We start from the raw sequence: 26,489 nt of genomic DNA on the forward strand, positions 1-26,489 counted from the left end.
TGTAAACGCCGTACAGTCGTGGCCAAAAGTTTTGAGAATGACACAAATATACATTTCTAAGTTTTCTGCTTCAGTGTCTTTAGATATTTTTGTCAGATGGAATGCTGAAGTATAATTACAAGCATTTCATAAGTGTCAAAGGCTTTTATTGACAATTACATGAAGTTGATGCAAAGAGTCAATATATGCAGTGTTGACCCCTTCTTTTTCAAGACCTCTGCGATCTGTCCTGGCATGCTGTCAATGAACCTCTGGGCCACATCCTGACTGATGGCAGCCCATTCTTGCATAATCAATGCTTGGAGTTTGTCAGAATTTGTGGGTTTTGTTTGTCCACCCTCATCTTGAGGATTGACCACAAGTTCACAATGGGATTAAGGTCTGGGGAGTTTCCAGGGCAGGGACCCAAAATATCTACGTTTTGTTCCCAGAGCCACTTAGTTATCACTTTTGCCTTATGGCAAGGTGCTCCATCATGCTGGAAAAGGCATTGCTCATCACCAAACTGTTCCTGGATGGTTGGGAGAAGTTGCTCTCGGAGGATGTGTTGGTACCATTCTTTATTCATGGCTGTGTTCTTAGGCAAAATTGTAAGTGAGCCCACTCCCTTGGCTGAGAAGCAACCCCACACATGAATGGTCTCAGGATGTTTTACTGTTGGCATGGCACAGGACTGATGGTAGCGCTCACCTTGTCTTCTCCGGACAAGCTTTTTTCCGTATGCCCCAAACAATCAGAAAGGGGATTCATCAGAGAAAATGACTTTACCCCAGTCCTCAGCAGTCCAAAACCCTGTACCATTTGCAGAATATCAGTCTGTCCCTGATGCCTTTCCTGGAGAGAAGTGGCTTCTTTGCTGCCCTTCTTGACACCAGGCCATCCTCCAAATGTCTTCACCTCACTGTGCGTACATATGCACTCACACCTGCCTGCTGCCATTCCTGAGCAAGCTCTGTACTGGTGGTGCCCCGATCCCACAGCTGAGTCAACTTGTCCTGGCGCTTGCTGGACTTTCTTGGGTGCCCTGAAGCCTTCTTCACAACAATTGAACCTCTCTTCTTGAAGTTCTTGATGATCCGCTAAATGGTTGATTTAGGTGCAATCTTACTGTCAGCAATATCCTTGCCTGTGAAGCCCTTTTTGTGTAAAGAAATGATGACGGCACGTGTCTCCTTGCAGGTAACCATGGTTGACAGAGGAAGATCAATGATTCCAAGTACCACCCTCCTTTTGAAGCTTCCAGTCTGTTATTCGAACTCAATCAGCATCTCCAGCCTTGTCCTCGTCAACACTCACACCTGTGTTAACAAGATAATCACTGACATGATGTCAGCTGCTCCTTTTGTGGCAAAGCTGAAATGCAGTAGAAAGTTTTTTGGGGATTCAGTTCATTTGCATGGCAAAGAGGGACTTTGCAATTAATTGCAATTAATCTGATCACTCTTCATAACATTCTGGAGTATATGCAAATTGCCATCATACAAACTGAGGCAGCGGAATTTGTGAAAATTTATATTTTTGTCATTCTCAAAACATTTGACTGTATATGTCGGTCCAATCGGAAATTACCTTTACATTTCTATCGCAAAATCTGTAACACTTCAGCTTTACAGATTGAATAGAGCCCCTAGTCTTTAAACTCAGTGGAGTTTAGAACCAGAGTCTAACATCTCTGTTAGAACTACTATTACAAGTTGCTGAAGCACACCAGATGATTGCCTGACATGTGGAATGACACAACCAATTACCTGACCACATTATGAAATACTAGTGGAATACATCATGTGCAGCTGGGGAATTGTGTAAAATGATCACGAGAACAACAAAAATATATCAAAATCTTGAAACACTATTATCACCCTAACCCGCTACATTGAGGGTCATAATGGTATCTATGAATGATAAAACACAAACTGTCATTAGGGATAGTAGAGCTGGTGCTGCTCCTTTGGTCAGCAATCATCAGAGCCATTTGTACACTGTAATACAGACCATAATAAGTCATTAAAGGATGAATATAGATATTGTACAAACAACTGTCTAAAGCTACTAGTATTCATTTTTCATATCAGGGTAAATTCACCACAAATGCAGGTGGGGTGTGCTCTGTGTCGGTTTAGCCTGAACTGGCAGTTAAGGATAACTGCTGTTAACTACTGGTCTTATCTGTAACTCATAGAAGGGCATTGTTCCTGTATTCGTCTTCAGTTCGGCTATCGAACACTCTGTACCATGTGGGGAAAACATATTTACAGTCCGTGAATGACAATGTCTCTGTTCAATTACCTCAGAGTAGGAGCGCTTATCTAGGTTCAGTTTAGCCTTGCTATGATCCTAGATCATCACTTTTACTCTAGGACGCTTTATTAATATGGACCCCAGGTCTCAGATGAATGTTAGGTCTGAATATCGGAAGAGATTTCTGCAGCGAATTACACTTTTCATTTAAAGTACTCCAAAGAATAAGGGTGGAAAAATAAGATATAAATCATTGCACAAGGTTTGATTAGTTTATTGACATTGGCATCAAATCCTATCACAGTATTTTACAGTGTTTCTACTATATATGCATCTACACAATCCCTTATAATTTACCATCGATATATTTTCACAAATGTCATACTTCAAAGTCTTAAGAAATTACATAGTAGTAGAAAAAAACGATGTCGGATTATTAAACCCACCCAAATCAAAGATAAAATGTATCTTTAAAAAAATGTGTTTGTTCACTTGTATATACAGACCCCAGGACCAATAGCATGACCGTCATGTTTTGTTTCCACTATGATGTGTGACAGGTGTTTGATCCATTCATCCATTACTCTGCCATGACCACAGTCCTGGTTAAAGGACAACTTCAAAGGTCCATATTTTGTGCCGGACCTTACTCAATATCTCACTTCAGATGCTTTCTCTGCATTCTGTCACGAGACAGCAAGATTGACCTGTAGGGTTTTCTGGACCAAACAGAATGACCGCATCTCTCTTTTCACTTTCCAGAACCAGTGCTTCTACGTCTCATCAGCTCTACATACAGGAAACAGTGTGTGTTTTGGAAACACTTGCCCACATCTCCCTCCCAAGAAAAAGGCACGGGGGTGGATTATGTTCTGTACTATACTTTTCTAAGCCATTCAGACCAAGCGAAGGGTCACATTTGTCTCTGTTACACAACAGGAAGTATTTGTATTGTTTATGTCAGGACCTTGAGTGACTGGCTGGACCTGCTTATCTCTAGTCCTATAAGGATGGTAGCTGAGAGAGGGGGCCAGTGTCTCTTTCTAGGAGGTTGTGGCCCCAGGTTGGTATCTCTGTGTCCCCCAGGGGTCTGTCCTGCTCTGACTGCTTGGTCAGGAGGGAATTCTTCTGGGCCTTGGTCATGGGGAGATCCTCTGATGGCGTGGTGAGGATGGACAGTCTCTGAGGAATCGATAAAGAGGACAGAGGAGCATTTCAAAGAGAGACCACCAAAGGAATGAGACATAAAATAACTGGTGATGTTTGCAGAACGTTGATTGTTTTTCCTCTTTTCTTAGTTGGTAGAAGAAACAACATCATCAGTGTGTATTGGGGAGTAAATGGGTGTTTGGGTAATGGATCTGATCATTGTAGAAATAGAGACATAACTAGCAATAACAACACAAATGGTACCTGCCAACTTTTAAAAGATCTGAAGTTTGGAATTGATAGTGAGAAATGACCATTGCTCCATCTTTGGAGAATGTACTCAAAGACTTAGCCTCTATCGCCAACCTACGTAACTAGCTATAGCTAGGCTACCTATGATATATTGCTTGATTTTTGTTGCTTTTGGACCACTTTGAGATGCTTTTCTGTTTTGAAACTCTAGTGCTTGACTTGGGCTGAGACAGTAGCCAGTACTCATGTTTGGTGCCGGTACTGTTTACATTTAGGTGCAGGAGCTCCACAATACTTTTGAAATAATATTCTATAAGAGGAACAGGAGCTCAAACTGTTAAACATTTTAGGTGCCGGTACTCAGCTCCGGAGAGCTCCTGCCCAAGTCAAGCAATGTGAAACTCTACAGAAACATAATAAATGATGTCCCTATTTACCTGTCTCAGTGTACCAGGAGTGACGCTCACAATGTAAACCATCCATAGAGGAACCATGAGGGTGGAGGAGAGAGTGAACCACCAGCCAACGGCGGAACCCCACCAAGGATACTGAAAGGTGTTGTTGAACTTCAGTGGAGTAAACTTTATCAAGGAGAAGACAAATGTAGCCTAGAACAAAAGATATGGATGGATGTTGTATAATAAACATTAAAGAACACAATGTATTTCTGATAGCATTGTACTAATTATAACATATTAGCGTAACAGTGAGGGTTGGGTGAAGACAGAGATGAACAAGATAAGGTTTAGAACAAGGTTATAGTTTCTCCAGTACGTTTAGGTCAGGCTTCTGGTGAAGCATTTATAATGGTCTAATAAAAAGCATGAGCTGGTGCACACCCAATATGTTCCCCCTGTTGATGATGCTTATCATGCATTATAGTTGAAACAAAAGATTACATGTAACAAACATATTAGGAAATTGGAAACAATTAAATACACATTACTAGTAATAAGTTTGGACACACCTAGTCATTCAAGGTTTTTTCTTAATTTTTTTACTATTGTCTATATTGTAGAATAATAGTGAAAACATCAAAACTGTGAAATAACATATATACGGAATCATGTAGTAACCAAAAAAGTGTTAAACATATCAAAATATATTTTATATTTGAGGTTCTTTAAATTATTCACCCTTTGCCTTGATGACAGCTTTGCAAGCTCTTGGCATTCTCTCAACCAGCTTTATGAGCTAGTCACCGGGAATGCATTTGAACTAACATGTGTGCCTTGTTAAAAGTTAACATGTGGAATTAATGCATTTGAACCAATCAGTTGTGTTGTGACAAGGTAGGTGGGTATACAGAAGATATCCCTATTTAGTAAAAGACCAAGTCCATAAGATTGCAAGAACAGCTCAAATAAGCAAAGAGAAATGACAGTCCATAATTACTTCAAGACATGAAGGTAAGACAATGCGAAACATTTCAAGAACTTTGAAAGTTTCTTTGAATGCAGTTGCAACATCAAGCGCTATGATGAAACTGGCTCTCATGAGGACCGCCACAGGAAAGGAAGACCTAGAGTTACCTCTGCTGCAGAGGACAAGTTCATTAGATTTAACTGTACCTCAGATTGCAGCTCAAATAAATGCTTCACAGAGTTCAATTAACAGACACAGCTCAACATCAACTGTTCAGAGGAGACTGCTTGAATCAGGCCTTCATGGTCAAATTGTTTTAAAAAACCTACTAAAGGACACCAATATGAAGAAGAGACTTGATTGGGCAAAGAAACATGAGCAATAGACATTAGACCAGTGGAAATCTGTTCTTTGGTCTGATGAGTTCAAATTTGAGATTATTGGTTCCTACCGCTATGTCTTTGTGAGATGCAGAATAGGTGAATTGATGATCTCCACATGTGTGGTTCCCACCGTGAAGCATGGAGGAGGTGAGATGGTGTGTGTGTGTGGGGGGGGGGGGGCTTGGAAAAGCATTCCTCATGAAGCTGGTTGAGAGAATGCCTAGAGTGTGCAAAGCTGTCATCAAGGCAAAGGGTGGCTACTTTGAAGAATCTAAGATCAAAAATATATTTTGATTGGCACATATTTAACACTTTTTTGGTTACTACATGATTCCATATGTGTTATTTCATAGTTGTGATATCTTCACTATTATTCTACAATGTAGAAAATAGTAAAAAGAAAGAAAAACCCCTGAATGAGTAGATGTGTTCCAACTTTTGAGTGCTACTGTATATGTGAAATTAAACAGTAATGTATGTTAATGTTAAACTTATGCTTGTGCTAATGATAACAATCGCCTAATATATTCAATATGCGGTAAACTGTTGTCTTCAAACAGTTTCACTCAATACATTCTAATCAACCTAGTAATTATGACACACCCTCACTATTGTCATTAGTTGCACTAATTGTACTGTTTTGTCTACATAACCTGGTTCAGGCATTCATGACATTACTCTGAAGAAGGAACAATGATGTCGAAACGTTGGTGGTTTACCCAATAAATTACAGTGAGTTTATACATAGAGTGTGCGACTCTCTTTGTTTTTATAGAAGCATTTATAATGAACATAAAGTTAGGATGATCTACTTTACATAGGTTAAACATATACATCAAATTGAAGCCTCTCTCTCTGTATTGCCAACTAAACTTTTGGTTTTCTGTAAATCACTTTTATTACTGTGACATCAACGTCATGTTTACCATAAGTATAATTGGAAAAATAACATTAATTTGCTGTTGACAGTGTGGTGTAAATAAATAAAACTTACTGTGCAGATGACTGGAGTGAAATACTTCAAACAGTACTTAATGATGGGTAATGGTCGATAACCGATCATGTCCTCTATATTATCATACAGACGGTCTGCACCTGTGGAGTAAACATATCAGCAGGGACTCAAAATCACAGCAGTCAATAAAAGTGTTTGGTCAGTTTGTCTGTCAAATACACAGTTGGTCTGTCAAATACACAGTTGGTCAGTCAAATACCCAGGTAAACATTCTCAAACCACCAAGTGACAGACAGGTTCAAACAATTTGCAGATTAGGAAACCTGGACAACAGCTCTAACCAGGGTTTCCCAAACCCGGTCCTGTGCCCCTCACAGCTGATTCAAATCACCAACTCATCATCAAGCTTTTATTATTTGATTCAATCGATTTAATATAAAAAGAGGACGGTGTCACGTATAATCCCTCTCCGGTGCTCTAGGTCACCAAGCTGCTCATCATTACGCACACCCGTCACCATCGTTACGCGCACCAGCGCCTCATCAGACTCACCTGGACTTCATCACCTTCCTGATTACCTTCCCTATATCTGTCACTTCTTTTGGTTTCTTCCCCAGGCATTAGTGTTTCTGTTCCAGTGTTCCCGCGCATCATTCAGGTCGTCAGGTTCCCACACCTCTTCCGGCTCGTCATGTTCCCGCGCCTCTTCCGGCTCGTCAGGTTCCCGCGCCTATTCCGGCTCGTCAGGTTCCCGCACCTCTTCCGGCTCGTCAGGTTCCCGCGCCTCTTCCGGCTCGTCAGGTTCCCGCGCCTCTTCCGGCTCGTCAGGTTCCCGCGCCTCTTCTGGCTCGTCAGGTTCCCGCCCTCTTCCGGCTCATCAGAGATCCGCGCCTCTTCCGGCTCGTAGGGTTCCCGCTCCTCTTCTGGCTCGACAGGTTCCCGCGCCTCAGCAGAGACGACCGGTCCGCTCTTGGTCACCGAGATCGTCCTTTTGGTCAGTGTCCTGCAGCTGAAGCCGTGCGTCATGGAGAGGGTACTGTCACATATACTCTGCGCTCTAGGTCACCAGGCTACTCATTATTACACACACTTGTCACCTGGACTTCATCACCTTCCTGACTCCTGAACAGCTAATCGAAGGGCTACCCAGACCCCTCTTTTACGCTGCTGTGACTCTCTGTTTATAATCTATGCATAGCTACTTTAACTCTACCTACATGTACATATTACCTCAATTACCTCGACTAACCGGTGCCTCCGCTCTGACTCAGAACCGGTTGCCCCTGTATATAGCATTGCTTGATATTTTATTGCTGCTGTTTAATTATTGGTTACTTCTATTTTCAATTTTTCTTATCAATTTTTTAATTAACACTTATTTGAATTTGTTTTCTTAACTTCTTAAATCATTGTTGGTTAAGGGCTTGTACGTAAGCATTTCACTGTGTCACACTCTGATCTTTCACCTGTCCTTGTGATTGTCTCCACCCGCTCCAGGTGTTGCTTGTTTTCCCCAGTGTGTTTATCTCTGTGTTTCCTGTCTCTCTGTGACAGTTCGTCTTGTATGACCAAGTCAACCCGCGTGTGTTTTCCATGGGTTTTCTATTCTATTTTTGCTAGTCCTCCCAGATTTGACCCTTGCCTGTTTCTGGACTGTACCCGCCTGCCTTACCATTCTGCCTGCCTTGACCTCGAGCCTGCCTGCCACTTTGTACCTCCTGGACTTTGAACTGGTTTTGACCTTTTGCCTGTCCACGACCATTCTCTTGGGTGTATGTTCCGCTGGAGGTTAGAGACAGGTTAATTTGGTGGGCTCACACATCCCCCTCCTCTGGTCACCCGGGGATCGGGAGGACGGTGCGATGTCTTAGTGGGAAGTACTGGTGGCCCACTTTAGCCAAGGACGTGAGGGTTTATGTGTCCTCCTGCTCAGTGTGTGCTCAGTGCAAGGCTCCTAGGCACCTGCCCAGAGGGAAGTTACAACCCCTTCCCGTTCCACAGCAGCCTTGGTCACACCTGTCGGTTGACTTCTTGACCGATCTGCCACCGTCACAGGGCAACACCACGACCCTGGTCATTGTGGATCGGTTTTCTAAGTCCTGTCGTCTCCTCCCTTTGCCCGGTCTCCCTACGGCCCTACAGACGGCGGAGGCCCTATTTACTCACGTCTTCCGGCACTACGGGGTGCCTGAGGATATTGTTTCTGATCGGGGTCCCCAGTTCACGTCCAGGGTGTGGAAGGCGTTCATGGAACGTTTGGGGGTCTCGGTCAGCCTGACCTCTGGGTTTCACCCCGAGAGTAATGGGCAGGTGGAAAGAGTGAACCAGGATGAGAGCCAGACCTGCGGTGAACGATTGGGTGAAACGCTCAAGGGAAACCTGGGAGGCCGCCCACGGGTACCTTAAACGGGCCGAAGGGCGGCAGAAGGCCAGTGCCGACCGCCACCGCAGCGAGGCCCCGGGTCTGGCTCTCGACCGAAACCTGCCCCTCCACCTGCCCTGCCGGAAGCCGGGTCTGCGGTTTGTGGGGCCATTCAAAGTCCTGAGGAGAATAAACGAGGTGTGTTATAGGTTACAGCTCCCCCCGTATTACCGTATTAACCCCTCGTTTCATGTGTCTCTCCTCAGGCCGGTGGTGGCTGGTCCACTTCAAGAAGATGAGGTGCGGGAGGTCCCTCCGCCCCCCCTGGACATTGGGGAGGCGCCGGCGTATGCAGTTCGGTCCATACTGGACTCGAGGCGTCGGGTGGGTGGGGGGGTCTTCAGTACCTCGTGGACTGGGAGGGGTACGGTCCGGAGGAGAGATGCTGGGTGCCGGTGGAGGATGTACTGGATCCACCTATGCTAAGGGAGTTTCACCGCCTCCATCCGGATCGCCCTGCGCCTCGTCCTCCGGGTCGTCCTCGAGGCCGGCATGTCAGGGGGGGGGGGGGGTAATGTCACGACTTCTACCGAAGGTAACTCCTCTCCCTGTTCAGGAGGCGCTCGGCGCTCGGCGTCGCTGGTCTACTAACCGATACCGATCCCTTTTTCTTTTTCTGGTTGTTTTGTCTGTGTTCCTTTTCACACCTGGTTTTCAATTGCTTTGATTTCTGTTGGTATATAGGGCACCTGTTACCTGCCGTAATTCGTGCAGGATTAGACTTGTGTGTATTGCGCTCGATTGTATTTGATGTTTGTTGTTTTTTCGCTATTACGCACGTGTATGTAAAGTGTCGCTCCGTGCGTGTGCACGAGTTTCTGAGTATTCAAGAGCGTAGTTTTGGGATTTTGTCTGTGCTGTTTTGTGCTGGTGGACTATATTATTAAACACGCTTCTCAGACATCCCTGCTCTCCTGCGCCTGACTCCTACACCTCTCACCAAGACGCATGTTATCACACAAGGACTTGGGACTATAAGGTTGTATCTGCAAAATGTATAGTTTTGAGATAATGAGTATTTTTAAGTACCAGATCTCAGAACCGTTTTGTGATGTCCTCCTGTTTTCAAGTATATCCCCTTACTTATGTCTATTTGTTATTGACAACCCAGCATTGTGTGATTGGATTGCATATAGAACCTTAAAGCACCAAGTTAAAAGGTGTTTGCATAGATAGAACTTTCCGATTTTTCATTTCTTTCATTGTAAATGTACTTTTTCAAAAACCTGACTCATCTAACACGTAAAGGACCACCTAAAGAGCAACTCATTTTTGAACAACATGTCATAACCTGATAATCTCAAGGTAACGAGGTGTCGTTTCATGTCAATGTCCAAAGTAGCAATGTCTGCTAGAGGAACAACTTGGAAAACATCATAAACACCTTGAACAGAAACATCCTGAGGGAAGCTGACCTGCAATTAGGGTTTCTGTGATTGATTATCTGGGATTGATGGATTGGGGCCATGCAGGATCTTTTATTCCTTGTTATCAGGGATCGTTGGGATGATCCTACTCCATTGAAGTTTACATTTAAAATGGTTAAGGTAAGGGTAGGGGTTAAGGTTAGGGTTCAAGGTAGGGATGTCCCAAGGATCATATTTTACTATTATGACCTACAATGACAGTGGTAAGTAGTAGTAACACCTAATAATAACTTACATGAAAATGCCTCAATAAACGTTTGTAATATAATACAAGGTTTAGATAGCTGGCTAGACTAACTTACCTAGCCAACTATAACATGGTAGCTGACATGGGCTAATTGGGTGACTGTCAGTGACTGACATAACAAGAGGAAGACTGCGGATGCACTACCACATTTCAAAATGTCACATAGTAGAATACACAATCTAAACTAACAGTAAGTTGAGACCCTGACTGACATTGAACAAAAGTGGTTGAGGGCCATAAATGGGAACTTATATTTAGAAACGGCACTGGAAGTAGGCCGGGCTATCTCACCATAAACCCAGCTGATACACACTGACTGTAGTATAGCGAAGAGAAGCAGAGTCATCCCACTGCAGGCATAGTAATCAAACAGCTGGAAGATATACAGGCCTCCCTGCAAATAGAGGAGGGGTAGAAAGAAAGTATAAGGTACAGTCTTACTGAGCACAACAATAAGATTATAATCTACCTCCAGAGTCTACAAAACACTCAGACAATGATCGTAGGTGTCCAGCAGCCCAATCGCTTATGGATGAAGTGGAATCTACCAACAATTCAGCGGAATGAGGAGGTATGTTGAAACACAGGGATATGTTGAAACAGATCATTTGGGAGGTGCATTATCCATCATGTATCTGGTTACTGTCATGATTGATCTAATAACGATGGCCTTGAAAATGTATCATTTATATCACATATAATGATGAATTCAAATGACCTCTCACCTCTGTGACCATGACCAGGCCGATGAAGAAGCTACCCACACTGATGATGATGAGGAGGATTTTACGCCGATGGCCAACCAGGAAGAAGGAGGGATACATGTCTGAGATAGCTGTCATCAAAGCCTCCAGACCTACAAACTGAGGGAGAGATGATGGGGAAGTTCAGTGGAAACTCTCTTCTTTGAAATACTAGCTACTTATTCACAGTTTCACATCCAAAAGTTTAGTAATGATTGCAGAATCTATTGTAGGTTATGTAATTATCCTTCACTAAGGAAATATTTTGTAGGCCTTCAGGACCACACTAACACACCTCACTGTCTAAACCCAGTAGGATTATCATGATGAAGAAGAAGATGGCCCAAAGCTGTGGTAATGGCATCATGGCCACGGCACGAGGGTAGGCGATGAATGCCAGGCCAGGACCTGTATGCAGCAATACAGGTAAACTCATTACTGAACTCTCAGGGGCAGAGGGAATAGTTAGATCGGTGAAATGCTAAGACACCTGTCTTGTAACAAAGCAGAACTTACAAGGGTATGTTAATTTGTTTGTTTGCGCATTTTTTAAGGTTTATTTTATTCATTAATTCATTAATTCATATCTTACTGCTGCAACACTTACCTGATTCGGCCACTGTTGAGATGTCTGTCCCTTGTTCATAAGCCATGAAGCCCAGAACAGAGAAGATCGCAAAACCGGCCACAAAGCTGGTTCCACTGTTCAAAAGGCACAGGTACACACAGTCCCTAAAAAGAGATTCACTTCCCTGTTAGTCACAACACGAAGGCATCCAAATGACATACAATGTGGAGATAAACAAACTTTCCAGAAAACGTTCTGCCTGCACATTTTATCTAGCAAGGCACATTTACTGTTTATGTACTTAATTCTTCCACTCACTTGTAACAGTTGTTGTCATACTTGTTGTAGCTGCCAAGAGCAGTCAGACAGCCGATGCAGATAGCATAGGAATAGAAGATTTGTGTTCCAGCATCCATCCACACCTGTGAGACACACCAGAGAGACACAATAGTCTTCATAGTTTCACAATTCTGATATACTAGTCTCATCCCAGGGTATTAGAGATTAATTAAAATGGTACTTATTTTTACCTTGTAGCTGTAATAAGTCAACAGAAAATATATTTGCTTTGAAATTCAGAGTTATTTTTTTTTATGAGGTATTGATGTTGTAACAAATCTGATGCTCTTAAAACCACAAACTGTTGCACCAAGGGAGTTACGTTTCTTGGGTCAGTGGTAATGGTTTCTGCCCTCGGTCATGTTGACTAGGGCTCAAACACCGACAGAGACGTTACCATCTATCCCCAGCAATCATTACTGATCGTTTCTGTTACACCTGTGGGTCAGTGAGGCGGGCTGGGTCTGGGTAGAGGTAGAACTTGATACCATCTATTGCCCCCGGCAGTGTGAGTCCACGGACCAGCAACACCACCAGCATCAGATAGGGGAAGGTGGCAGTGAAGTAGACCACCTGAGGGGAGGGGGACCAGACCAGCATTACATTCCCTCAGTCTATAGCTCATCTTAACAACTCCACAGTATTCATGGTGTCATCAGGTTGAATGGCAGAGATCCCACATTACCTTCCCAGTAGACTTCACTCCTTTCCAGACACAGAAGTAACAGAGAATCCATGACAGTAGAAGACACAGAGCCAGCTCCCAGCGAACACTGCCTAGCTTGTTTGGACTGTCTGTGAGATTCAAAACTCTTCTCCTGAAAATAATATTTTGAGTTACAATCTCACCACTTGCTTTTCACCATTCACTTAGCGCCTCCTAAGGCACATAGCCATGATTTTCATCTGTAAGGACTTAATAAGGAGTTGATAAATTGGAATGATTTTGTGTACTCACTCCCAGAACTCTCTCACTGGCGATGTTGCGTTCCCTGCTACTGTCCAATTTAGATGTTCCACTACTCTTCTGTCAAACTCCATGCAGGTTGCTGGTTAGGAGGAAATTACACAATAACAAGCATGTCTCAGAACTCTCTGAATCTTTCCTGGATAAGGAGATATTTACAAAAATAAAACATTAATCAACCCACTTGTCAAAATCGGAATATCTCAGTTTGAAGTAGTGTCCATAAATGTAAGATACTATCTATCATTTAGGCATGACAAAGGTATGTCAACATGTCTACACACTGAAGTTAACCTGGTCCCAGTTCTGTTTGTGTTCTATGCAACGCCAACTCCATTGCTGTCCTTGTCAATCCAAACAGGTTTGCTATGACAATGAATGACAGGCAGTTGGCATGACAGCACAAGCAGACTGGCACTCAGGCTACACTGATATACATACCTGTGTTCCAGCTGTTTCTACAACTGGCCCAGGGGAGCTCAGAGCTGAATGAGGAGAAGAGGTAGAAGAAGGCCCAGGCTAGAATGATGATGTAATAGATGCTGGAATATAGAACTACCACCTGACTACCATAACCCAGTCCTGAGGAGGAAGATGAGGAGGAGGAGGAGGAGGAGGAGAAGGAGAAGATTTTACAGACAAACATGGAGGTGTAAATGTAAAAACAAAAAGGCTTCTTCTAAGAAATAGATGCGACATATGTTATATTCCATCACATTCTTAACCTAAAACCACAAAAAACATTTAATTGTGTTTCTTTTTGATGTGGATTAGACTCCTTTCAAAGTCACCAGCTCCTATTAATAAGTTATGGTGGCATTCCAACAAGACAGACATTTGTGAATGTTTGAACACAAGACAAGTGTCCTGAATGCACGTGTCATGTCACATTAAGGACTGCCACTTACTCTATCATGTAATAGCTCATGAATCACATTGTGATACATGTGTAATACTGTTGATTAATCCAAGCTTCATCCAATAACTTGAATTAAATGTTTTGTTACTGTAATCCCTTTTTCATTTTATAAAAAAAAAAATCAGGCCAGAAACAGACCAATCATTTTCCAAGCAATCTAAAATGTATCCTGATATTGTTTCAAACTGGTAAAGCAATGTGATTAAAATCATGGTGAATTGACTTTTACAAATACAATAGTGCAATATCATTTACAGAAGGAAAAGCCTGCATGTACTGTGCATATACTGTACCTATTATGGCTAATTGTCTGGCCCTATATGTCCCCCTCAACCAGCACATTCTTGACAAAGGCTCCAGACAGAAACCTTGAGTCTATGTGCTGAATACCAATTGAAATCATATTGACATTGCTTTGGATTGCAGTGCTACTTTCTCAAGTTTGGATATTGCAGCTAGGAGGAGTTTTCCCGAGCACAAATACAATAAACAGACAAAGTTTGGTCTGCAGTGACACTAAATGTTATATTTTCTTTTGGCACAGTTTACAGTACTATCATATCTTTACTTTTCTGAAGGCTATAGCCTTTCTTCCTTCCAGCTATCAGGCTTTCATGTATATTTCACCAAGATGGCATCCATTTTAGGAAGTAAATGCTATCAATGGTCAGACAAACACTGACAATTGAATCCCTAATATGGATGCAATACGTACAACAAGGCCCCGTGGCCGCATTCATAAAGCATACCAGTTGGATGGCTGATCTAGGATCAGATTAACCTTTTAGATCATGATGACAAAGCTTATATGACAGAGGGGAACTGATTCTAGATTAGCAGTCTGATATATACCTTCAAACAAGGGGCAGATCTTCCTCCAGCAGGTGATGCTTCCCTGCGTGGTGTACTGGCCCAAGGAGGTCTCCAGGAGAAAGAGTGGAATGCCACAGGTGAACAGAAAGAGCACATAAGGGATGAAGAACACCCCTTACGAACAACACAAGTTAAACCACAATTAAACATATGGCCCAAGACCATAACTTAATGTTTCACCTCACGTGATTATGGTTTCACAAGACTAACATTTTTCACAGAAGCCATCTCTACCATCTCTACCACCTCAACCCCCCCAGACACTTCAGTGCTTTTATACCGTCCAGAGAAGAGAACGCAAGTATTTATATATATATTTTAGAGGCAGGAGCAGCTTCCTAAGATGTAATTGTCTGTATCATTTCTAATCCCCCATATATTTTTTTTGTATTTATATAAATGGTTTTGGGGTGGCAGGGTAGCCTAGTGGTCGGTGTTGGAATAGTAATCGAAAGGTTGCAAGTTTGAATCCCCGAGCTGACAAGGTACAAATCTGTCATCTGTCTTAACTGACCTGCCTAGTTAAATAAAATAAAAATATATACATACATATAAATACCCATTCATATACATATCTTTTTAGAATATATTTTCCTTTATTATTCCCAGCAAACCCTACCAACCCTCCCCTAATTGGACAAAACCAATCAATAATAACACTTAGGCTTCTACATGCTATATACATTTTACAGACACATTCTAATTTACAATATATCTCATTTATATTTTGTTTTGTTTTTAGTCCTGGCCTTCCTCTATTTCTTTTTGATTTGACCCCTTTCTTTTTTTGTCTCATCGCTACAACTCCCGTACCGGCTCAGGAGAGACAAAGGTTGAAAGTCATGAGTCCTCCGATACAAAACCCAACCAAGCCGCACTGCTTCTTAACACAGTGCGCATCCAACCCGGAAGCCAGCCGCACCAATGTGTCGGAGGAAACACTGTGCACCTGGCAACCTTGGTTAGCGTGCACTGCACCCAACTCACCACAGGAGTCGCTGGTGCGCGATGAGACAAGGACATCCCTACCGGCCATACCCTCTCTAACCCAGACGACGCTAGGCCAATTGTGCGTCACCCCACAGACCTCCCAGTCGTGGCAGGTTACGACCCGGGAGGCCCACCTTCCTCTATTTCTGATGTTTATATTTGCCATACATTTGTAACTGTGCTCTTTCACAAAAGTTCTGAACCTATATACATTTTACAGACCCCATATGTTTTACATTAGTTATCTTGTTGTTATTATTCCCAACCTTCAGCTCCATTCAACCCCTCCCATCTATCTCTTAACACCGGTCCATATTGGATTTCTATTTGCCATATATTTTTTCAACTGTCCTGTGATGCTTCACAAAGTACTGAACCTTTCTATTCTCATAGTTTCTACAGATCGTAAATTAAAGATAACATTTTTTGCAAAAATTATTGATTGATTGACTATGACTTTTCAAATCACCAGGTATTGTTATCTGCAGCGTTAGATCTAGGTAAATGTTGCAATTCTTCTGCCATTCTTGGACCTGTGACTAAAAAAGAGCTACATATGGACAGTACCAAAATAAATTATCTAATGACTGCCTCCTCGCAGCAAAATCTGCAGAGCTGGGAAGATTGCATCCCCCATAAATATATATGTATATATATATATATATATATATATATATATATATATATATATATATATATATATATATAACATTCTATTCGTTGCAAGAATTTTGAATAATAATTTAAACTGAGAAATTAGAAGTTTTGAATCCGGTGTCATTTGCGTGTCATTTCATAAACCATGTGCCATGGAATCGGTATATATATAAGGCACAGTTGTCAATTTTGTGCTCCTTAAATGAAACTGGTATATATTTATCACAATTGTATTTAACCAATTTTGGTCTTTAATGCAGGGCCGACAGACAAGTTCCTTACTTGTTCCCCTTCCACTTGCCACTTCCATTTTTTAGGCAATGCTGCAATCACATGGCTGTAATTTTGGGTAGAGCAGACATTTGCATACAGTATGTCTGTGTTAGCTGCATGTGTGACATAACTCCACCCGCCATATTAATGATATAATTTACAAAGATGATACTTTTTTTTACGTTATGGAAAATAATGTTTTTTATCAACTAGTATATTTGAGTTTAACCACAAGAACTTAAGTATTTGTTTGTGTGGCTAATGGACTTAGCTACCACCCGAAGTGTTGTGCGTCCATTTGTCATGTAAGTGTTAGGGATATTCTCGTGGGGTATCTGGGACACGTTCAGTAGCCTAACATCATTGAACATGGCAGATAGAAAGGCCATGAATAGAGTCAACCTGATTCCTAATTCTACATGTCAGAGAGACATGTTTTCTCCATAGCATATTTCTATCAGAGCGTAACAAAATGTTGTACAGTAGTGATGTGCATATCAGTATAGAGATTCTGGAAGCACCTAGAAGGTTTTGGTGCCTTTTGTGCACCAAGGCATGCACTGTTGTTTTTATGATTGTGCCAGCCAGATAACATCTAGCCCTAGTGTGTAAATATCCCTATAATATTATAGCAACCACTGACATGTTTATATCAGGCCATGATTACACATCTCTTAATGATTATTCCATTACCGTCTTGTAATTGTGTGATTTCAATATTAGCCTAAGATATGAAAAGAACAACTCTGTACTGTCTCCACCACAATGAAGTTAAATGAGGTGACTAGCTCTTTTGCATTGATAATGTAAAAGACAAAGGCTCACCTTGCCATATATTTAATGTGAGCTTAATTGTATGACCATGTAAAGATGCTATGTGAGACTCACCTCCTCCATTTTTGTAGCACAGATATGGGAACCTCCATACATTCCCCAAGCCTATGATCTGTCCGGCCACAGCCAGGAGGAACTCCAGCTTGCTTGACCACTGTCCCCTGGTCTGGGTGCTTGGCACAGGGACAGGATGGACCAGACCCATCTCCTGCTGGGAAAGCATATTGAACCTCAAATTGGGATCATTATGCTTTTCCATAACACTGAGGAAGACAAAGACAAAGTTGGTTTTATGCGGTGAACACGCGTTAATCTAACAGTCTGTGTGTTATGAAGACAGTATAAGGACACACAGCTAACAGCTACATACTGTATGACCTGCTACATGAGAACAGCTATATTTGACCAGCTACATATGACCAGCTAGATGTGAATGCTACACATGACCAGTTACATATGAACAGCTACACATGAACAGCTACGGTACATATGACCAGCTACATATGACTAACTACATATCAACAGCTACATATGACTAGCTACATATGAACAGCTACATGACTAGCTACATATGACTAGCTACATATGACCAGCTACATATGACCAGCTACATATGACGAGCTACATATGAACAGCTACATATGACGAGCTACATATGAACAGCTACATATGACTAGCTACATATGACTAGCTACATATGAACAGCTACGGTACATATGACTAGCTACATATGAACAGCTACATATGAACATCTACATATGAACATCTACGGTACATATGACCTGTCAAGAAAAGTTCCAGTACATCAAAATGTGAGCCCCTTTCTTCCATGCTTTGGATAGATCTGCATTGCTTGCTGTTTGGGGTTTTATGCAGGGTTTCTCTATAGCACTTTGTGACATCTGCTGATGTAATAACATTTCATTGATTGATTGATTGATTGGATAGCCTAGTGGTTAAGAGTGTTGGGCCAGTAACCGAATGTCTCTGGGTTGAATCCCCCAACAGACCAGGTGAAAAATGTGTCAATGTGCCCTTGAGCAAGGCACTTATCCCTAATTGCTCCTGTAAGTTGCAATGGATAAGAGCGTTTGCTAAAATATGAATGTACATATGAACAGCTTCATATGACCTGTTAAGAAAAAAGGGGGAAAAAGGGAAGGTCCAGTGCAGCAAAACATGTGTCAGCGTATGTGCTACTGGTGTGGAAGTCAGGTGCAGGAGAGTAGAGAGTTGTGATCAGGCGCACACTTTATTCGGCAGAAGCAAACAACAGACGGACGCAACAGTGTCCAATAAACCTCCAGCCAAAGGCAAAAGTGCAAAGCGCGACAAAGTCACAAACAAGCAAAAATGTTTAACAATAAACATACTCCGGGTTGAAACATAGTACCCGGGGAAAAACCAGCTAGGCGTGTCAATACAAAACATGTAACAAAACAATCCCACACAAAGACATGGGGGGGAAAAAGAGGGATATACATATGCATATGTATATACATACATATGTTGATTAGGGAATGTAAACCAGGTGTGCGGGGAACAAGACAAAACAAATGGAACAATGAAAAATGGAGCGGCGATGGCTAGAAGGCCGGTGACGTCGACCACCGAACGCCGCCCAAACAAGGAGGGGAGCTGAGCCCCTATTATTTAAATTTGATCTTTCTTTTGTCCAGCTCCTGTTATTACTTTGGATGTGCATAACCCCCCCCCCCCTTCCAAAGGTAATTAGCGGGGCACTGTTAAAATGTACTGTTCTGAAGGCAAAATAAGCAACGTTGACATATAACAGTGGAATTAACTACTGTATTGTACTCCATGTATTATTTTTTACAGTTTCTATAATTTAGCAGATACTCTTGTCCAAAGCAACTTACAGTAGTAAGTGAATACATTTTTGGACTGGTTAGTTGACCCCTTAACCCTGGCATTGCAAGCACCATGCTCTACCAACTGAGCTACACGTGACAGTATGAAGACACATCGATTTTTATTATTTAATGATCCTGAGAAAAGTCACGGTTCCCATACACTGATCCATACTAGGGTCTATTCTAGAAGTAGCCTGAGTATCGGGAGAAGCCTGATTATCTGGGAATAGCCAATACCAGCAGACGTTTTGGCATTGGCCACACAAAGAGGTGAGATTCCAATTGAATCTGGTATTGTGAGGAGCCAGGGCAGCATCTCACTGCTTGGCAATGTGTATGAATGTTCAAATTCCACACTGTTGTACCAGCCTTGTTGCATTAGAGTAGGAGGGGATCAGCACAGCTTGGTGGGACTAGTTTAATCCTGTCATCAATGTTGCCTTTGTGCCCTTGCCTAGTATCCCTGTGGGAGTAGGACACATACAATGGAAAATATGTGCTGCAGCTGCTGCAACCATTATGGTGATTTCTGAAAATGAACACCCTGTACTTATACAGTTATAAGAAGCACAAGTGCAAGGTCTGTTGCTAGGGCAATGTGTTCTAAATAGTTAACTTTACCTTCACTATTTAAAGTATGAGGAACTTCCTGGGCATGCATCAGAGGAGGACACTACTGTGACACTACTAGACACCCAGTAGTCAACCTGCCAGAGCCAGGGCACAGTTTGTGATACTAAGAGTAGGTACTGACAGTATATCTTCGATAGTATAATATTGCTTGGTTCAATACAGTACACCCTTTTTTAAATGGATGACAGAGTCGATAGAGAAGAAATGTAACGATTTATGGGAACAATAAGATAAATATGGAGTGTTACTACAGCTAAATATCAAAGTTAATTAGTCAGTTTTTTGGGCTTTACTCAGCTTTGTCTAAGGGTAGGCTGTGCTTTGGCAAAGTAGGTGGGGTTGTATCCTACCTGGTTAGCCTTCACCGGGGGTTTGATGGAATAGCCTGGCAGCAGGTATCCTAGTGGTAAGGGTGTTGGGCCAGTAACAAAAAGGTTGCTAGATCAAATCCCTGAGCTGACAAGGTTAAAAATCTGTTGTTCTGCAGTTAACCCGCTGTCATTGTAAATAAGAATTTTGTTCTTAACTGACTTGCCTAGTTAAATCAAATTTAAATTTAAATTTAAAAAATGTGCCGGTGTCACACCCTGACCATAGTTTGCTTTGTATGTTTCTATGTTTTGGTTGGTCAGGGTGTGATCTGAGTGGGCATTCTATGTTGGATGTCTTGTTTGTCTATTTCTATGTCTGGCCTGATATGGTTCTCAATCAGAGGCAGGTGTTAGTCATTGTCTCTGATTGGGAACCATATTTAGGTAGCCTGGGTTTCACTGTGTGTTTGTGGGTGATTGTTCCTGTCTCTGTGTTTGCACCAGATAGGACTGTTTAGGTTTTTGCACATTTATTGTTTTGTTAGTTTATTCATGTATTGAGTCTTTATTAAAGAAACATGAATAACCACCACGTTGCATTTTGGTCCACCTCTCCTTCACCTAAGGAAAACCGTTACAGCCGGGGCGGCTAGGGTCAGTCTGTCCTATCTGGTGAAATTTTCCTGTCTTATCTAGTATCCTGTGTGAACTCAAGTACGCCCCCTCTAATTCTCCCATCTCTTTCTCTTTCTCTCCCTGTCTCTCTCTTTTTCTCTCTTTCTCTCTGAGGATCTGAGCCCTAGGAGCATGACTTAGGACTACCTGGCCTTTAGGTTTTAGGTTTTAATTATTCACACCAAAAAAAGAAGTGAAAGACAAAACAGTACACATAAAACATGATAAAAACAGTGTGCAGGTGCGGTTGGAAGCCCAATACCCTATAATGACAAAGCGAAAACAGGTTTTTAAACAGTTTTGCTAAATTATTAAAACAGAAATACCTTATTTACATAAGAACTCTGACCCTTTGCTATGAGACTCGAAATTGAGCTCCGGTGCATCCTGTTTCCATTGATCATCCTTGAGATGTTTCTACAACTTGATTGGAGTCCACCTGTGGTAAATTCAATTGATTGGACATGATTTGGACATGAAGTGCCTTATATAGAAAGGCACACACCTATATACAGTGGGGCAAAAAAGTATTTAGTCAGCCACCAATTGTGCAAGTTCTCCCACTTAAAAAGATGAGAGAGGCCTGTAATTTTCATCATAGGTACACTTCAACTATGACAGACAAAATGAGAAGAAATAAATCCAGAAAATCACATTGTAGGATTTTTGATGAATTTATTTGCAAATTATGGTGGAAAATAAGTATTTGGTCAATAACAAAAGTTTATCTCAATACTTTGTTATATACCCTTTGTTGGCAATGACAGAGGTCAAACGTTTTCACACACTGTTGCTGGTATTTTGGCCCATTCCTCCATGCAGATCTCCTCTAGAGCAGTGAGGGTTTTGGGCTGTTGCTGGGCAACACGGACTTTCAACTCCCTCCAAAGATTTTCTATGGGGTTGAGATCTGGAGACTGGCTAGGCCACTCCAGGACCTTGAAATGCTTCTTATGAAGCCACTCCTTCGCTGCCCGGGCGTTGTGTTTGGGATAATTGTCATGCCGAAAGACCCAGCCACGTTTCATCTTCAATGCCCTTGCTGATGGAAGGAGGTTTTCACTCAAAATCTCACGATACATGGCCCCATTCATTCTTTCCTTTACACGGATCAGTCATCCTGGTCCCTTTGCAGAAAAACAGCCCCAAAGCATGATGTTTCCACCCCCATGCTTCACAGTAGGTATGGTGTTCTTTGGATGCAACTCAGCATTCTTTGTCCTCCAAACACGACGAGTTGAGTTTTTACTAAAAAGTTCAAATTTGGTTTCATCTGACCATATGACATTCTCCCAATCTTCTTCTGGGTCATCCAAATGCTCTCTAGCAAACTTCAGACGGGCCTGGACATGTACTGGCTTAAGCAGGGGGACACGTCTGGCACTGCAGGATTTGAGTCCCTGGCGGCGTAGTGTGTTACTGATGGTAAGCTTTGTTACTTTGGTCCCAGCTCTCATTCCGTGTGGTTCTGGAATTTTTGCTCACCGTTCTTGTGATCATTTTGACCCCATGGGGTGAGATCTTGCGTGGAGCCCCAGATCGAGGGAGATTATCAGTGGTCTTCAAAGCATATTAATCCAACTCAATCATCAAGTTTCCAGACGACACTACAGTGGTAAGCTTGATTACCAACAATGACGAGACGGCCTACAGGGAGGAGGTGAGGGCCCTCGGAGTGTGGTGTCAGGAAAATATCCTCACACTCAACGTCCACAAAACAAAGGAGATGATTGTGGACTTCAGGAAACAGCAGAGGGCGCACCCCACTATCCACATCGATGGGACAGTAGTGGAGAAGGTGGAAAGTTCTAAGTTCCTACACATCACGGCATCCACCAACACATCCACCCACACAGACAGCATGGTGAAGAAGCCGCAACAGCGCCTCTTCAACATCAGGAGGCTGAAGAAATTTGGCTTGTCACTGAAAACGCTCACAAACTTTTACAGATGCACAATCGAAAGCATCCTGTCGGGCTGTATCACCACCTGGTACGGCAACTGCTCCGCCCACAACCGTAAGGCTCTCCAGAGGGTAGTGAGGTCTGCACAACGCATCACCCTGGGGAAAACTACCTGCCCACCAGGACACCTACACCACCCAATGTCACAGGAAGGCTAAAAAGATCATCAAGGACAACAACCACCCTAGCCACTGCCTGTTCACCTTGCTATAATCCAGAAGGCGAGGTCAGTACAGGGACATCAAAGCTGGGACTGAGAGACTGAAAAACAGCTTCTATCTCAAGGCCATCAGACTGTTAAACAGCCATCACTAACATTGAGTGGCTGCTGCCAACATACTGTCTCAAATCTCTAGCCACTTTAACAATAAAAAATTGGATGGAATAAATGTATCACTAGTCAATTTTAACAATGCACTTTATATAATGTTTACATACCCTACATTACTCATCTTCTATGTATATACTGTACTCTATACCATCTACTGTATCTTGTCTATGCAGTTCGGCCATCGCTCACCCATATATTTATATGTAGTGTAAATATTCTTATTCATTCCTTTACACTTGTGTGTGTAAGGTAGTTGTTGTGAAATTGTTAGATTACTTAGATATTACTGCATGGTTGGAACTAGAAGCACAAGCATTTCGCTACACTCGCATTAACATCCACTCACCATGTGTATGTGACCAATAAAATGTGATTTGATTTGAAGATTTACCTCTTTGGCTTGAATGCCAAGTGTCACATCTAGAGGGAACCTGGCACCATACCTACGGTGAAGCATGGTGGGGGCAGAATCATGCAGTGGGGGTGTTTACAGAGGCAGGGACGGGGAGACTAGTCAGGATTGAGAAAAAAATGAACGGAGCAAAGTATAGAGGGATCCTTTATGAAAAACTGTTACAGAGCGCTCAGGACCACAAACTGGGGTGAAAGTTCACCTTCGGACAGTGACCCAAAACACACAACCAAAACAACGCAGGAGTGGCTTCGGGACATGTCTCTGAATGTCCTTGAGCGGCCCAGCCAGAGCCCGGACTTGAAACTATCGAACATCTGTGCAGCAGAGAAGATGGTAGCCAAACAGGTGTGCCAAGCCTGCAGCATCATACCCAGGAATACTCAAGGCTGTAATGGCTGCCAAAGTTGCTCAGGAAAGTACTGAGCAAAGGGCCTGAATTCTTTTATAAGTGTGATATTTCAGTTGTTTTTATTTTTAATAAATTAACAAACATGTCTAAAAACCTGTTTTTGCTTTCTCATTATGGGGTATTGTGTGTAGATCGATGAGGGGAAAAAACTATTTAATTGCTTTTAGAATGAGGCTGTAAACTAACAAAATGTGGAAAAAGTCATGGGGTCTGAATACTTTCCTAAGGCACTGTATATGAAAACCCCACCACTAATATAAGTACAAAAAAAGTTTGTTCAATCAGTTAAACAAAGCATATTAATTATAATTGTACATGATATACTCAGTATACATGTAAAAAACATGTTTGAATATATGTCTGTGTGTGTGAGTGTGCAGGTTTGTGTGTGTGAGTGTGAGAGTTAGGCTACATGGAGGGGATTATTGGGTAGTTTGGGACATCAGGCTAACCCCCAGTCTTCGCTTGACCTGATGACTCCTTGCTGTCCTCGTCCCCAGTCCACCTGGTTGTGCTGTTGATCCAGTTTCTGCTGTTATGTCTGTGGCTATTGAACCCTGACCTGTTAACCGGATGTGATACTGTGTCCTGGACCTGCTGTTTTCGACCCTCTCTCTCCTTCTCCCCTCCGCTCTCTCTCTCTACCCAACTGCTGTCTCGAACTCTGAATGCTTGGCTATGAAAAACCAACTGACATTTAGTTAATAGGTGATGACCTGTTGCATCCTCTACAACAACTGTGATTATTATTTGACCCTGCTGGTCATCTATGAATGGTTGAACATCTTGAAGAACCCTCTGGCATTAATGGCCATGTACTCTTGTAATCTCCACCCGGCACAGCCAGAAAATGACTAGCCTCCCCTCAGAGCCTGGTTCCTCTCTAGGTTTCTTCCTAGGTTTATGCCTTTCTAGGGAGTTTTTCCTAGCCACCGTGCTTCTACATCTGCATTGCTTGCTGTTTGGGGTTTTAGGCAGGGTTTTTGTACATCTGCTTATGTAAAAAGGGCTTTAAAAAGAAATTATATTTTCTAGGTTCATTGTTCATGTCTGAGTCGTCTCTGTTTAATATTTTAGCATACTGTAGTGTTTATTTTTTTCTCTTAAGGTTTGTAGCTTGAAATGTGAAAATAATATCTAGCTCAACATCCAGTAATTCTGCTTTCAAATCGAAAGAATGCGAAAAGAGGACTTCTACATTTATTAGACATGCCTGTATAGTTACACAAAACAGGAAGACACTGCTGCTCTCATTAGCACTGCTGAGCCTCCAGTCTGTAACCTTTAGCCTACATTCAGCGCCTGCAACAAGTGCTACTGACTGCAGATAGAGAGAGAGAGAGCAGCGAGAGAGAAAGAGAAAGAGAAAGAGAGAGAGAGCTACCATACCACTGACTGAAGCCTCATGTCTGTCTCTGTCTCTCTGTACATCTAGGGAGATGTCTAGGTGTTATCACAGCCCCCGCCTGCCAAGTCTGCTAGATTTCAAATACAAACAGTGATAAACAGTCTAAATAAAAGGTTTCCTGATAGACACGGAAGAGACTAGAACACGCGAGAGAGAGAGAGAGAGAGAGAGAGAGAGAGAGAGAGAGAGAGAGAGAGAGAGAGAGAGAGAGTACCTTAAGGATGAAGTTGTAGTTCTGAAGTCTGTTGTAGTAGTCTACTTCTCCATTAAGGAATACTTGTTCTGATCCCTTTCATTGGAAGCAAACCTAGACCCTGTGTTTCTCCCTGTCAAATGCCCTTCCCAGAACTAACCATGAGTGAACCCATGTGGATAGTTTGGTGTGTGTGTGTGTGTGTGTTCATGTGCCTGTGTGTGTGAGGCGGAGCTATTGAGTCGAGGTAACACTGGCTCCTTCATTGCAAGGAAGAGGAGGGGATTTGCTCTGTGAAAGCGGCAGTAGCAGGCGGGCTTCTTTTGAATGCTGCAGGGGCCTGGATGTGTGGAATGTGAACAAATGAACTCGGCATTACAACTTTACAATGGACAGAGGAGAGGAGGGACAGAACTTGAACACTTAAATGAATAGGAAAAGGGGGCATAATACATCTAATGTACAGTTCTTACAAAACTATTGAAATGTAATGGAGAGTGATAATGTTACATCTAGTTTGACAGATATATATTTTGTATTACCTCATACCAAAGTCCACTGATTTCATCAGTCTAAAATATGCTGTACATTATGTAGTATTTCAACATATCAGCATGATCATCAATTGCTAGTTGTATGGACTGTGCCTAATGACTGTGGATGGAATCTAAAACT

At 42.3% G+C, this 26,489-nt stretch overlaps 1 protein-coding gene across 5 annotated transcripts; it reads right to left on the reverse strand.

The window, feature by feature from the left end:
• Positions 1-2,493: 2,493 nt before the first annotated feature.
• Positions 2,494-26,036, reverse strand: LOC109870957 (sodium- and chloride-dependent GABA transporter 2-like). 5 transcript variants are annotated; one of them, XM_031824949.1, is made up of 16 exons: positions 25,836-26,036; positions 21,421-21,533; positions 17,656-17,864; positions 14,827-14,961; positions 13,497-13,637; positions 13,047-13,137; positions 12,774-12,906; positions 12,527-12,661; positions 12,068-12,171; positions 11,789-11,913; positions 11,477-11,589; positions 11,164-11,301; positions 10,730-10,832; positions 6,382-6,482; positions 4,077-4,247; positions 2,494-3,420 (listed from the first exon to the last, which is right to left on the reverse strand). In XM_031824949.1, exons 3-16 carry the CDS (start codon positions 17,858-17,860, stop codon positions 3,241-3,243), a joined length of 1,875 nt encoding a protein of 624 aa, XP_031680809.1. In that variant the 5' UTR covers positions 17,861-17,864; positions 21,421-21,533; positions 25,836-26,036; the 3' UTR covers positions 2,494-3,240. The 5 variants fall into 5 exon arrangements, with proteins under 5 accessions (XP_031680809.1, XP_031680831.1, XP_031680818.1 ...); XM_031824971.1 differs by lacking the exon at positions 21,421-21,533 and having other exon boundaries at positions 14,827-14,896; XM_031824958.1 differs by lacking the exons at positions 21,421-21,533; positions 25,836-26,036 and adding an exon at positions 25,603-25,686.
• Between the last annotated feature and the right edge of the window lie 453 nt (positions 26,037-26,489).

Source organism: Oncorhynchus kisutch, linkage group LG1 (assembly GCF_002021735.2).
Source record: "Oncorhynchus kisutch isolate 150728-3 linkage group LG1, Okis_V2, whole genome shotgun sequence".
NCBI lineage: Eukaryota > Metazoa > Chordata > Actinopteri > Salmoniformes > Salmonidae > Oncorhynchus > Oncorhynchus kisutch.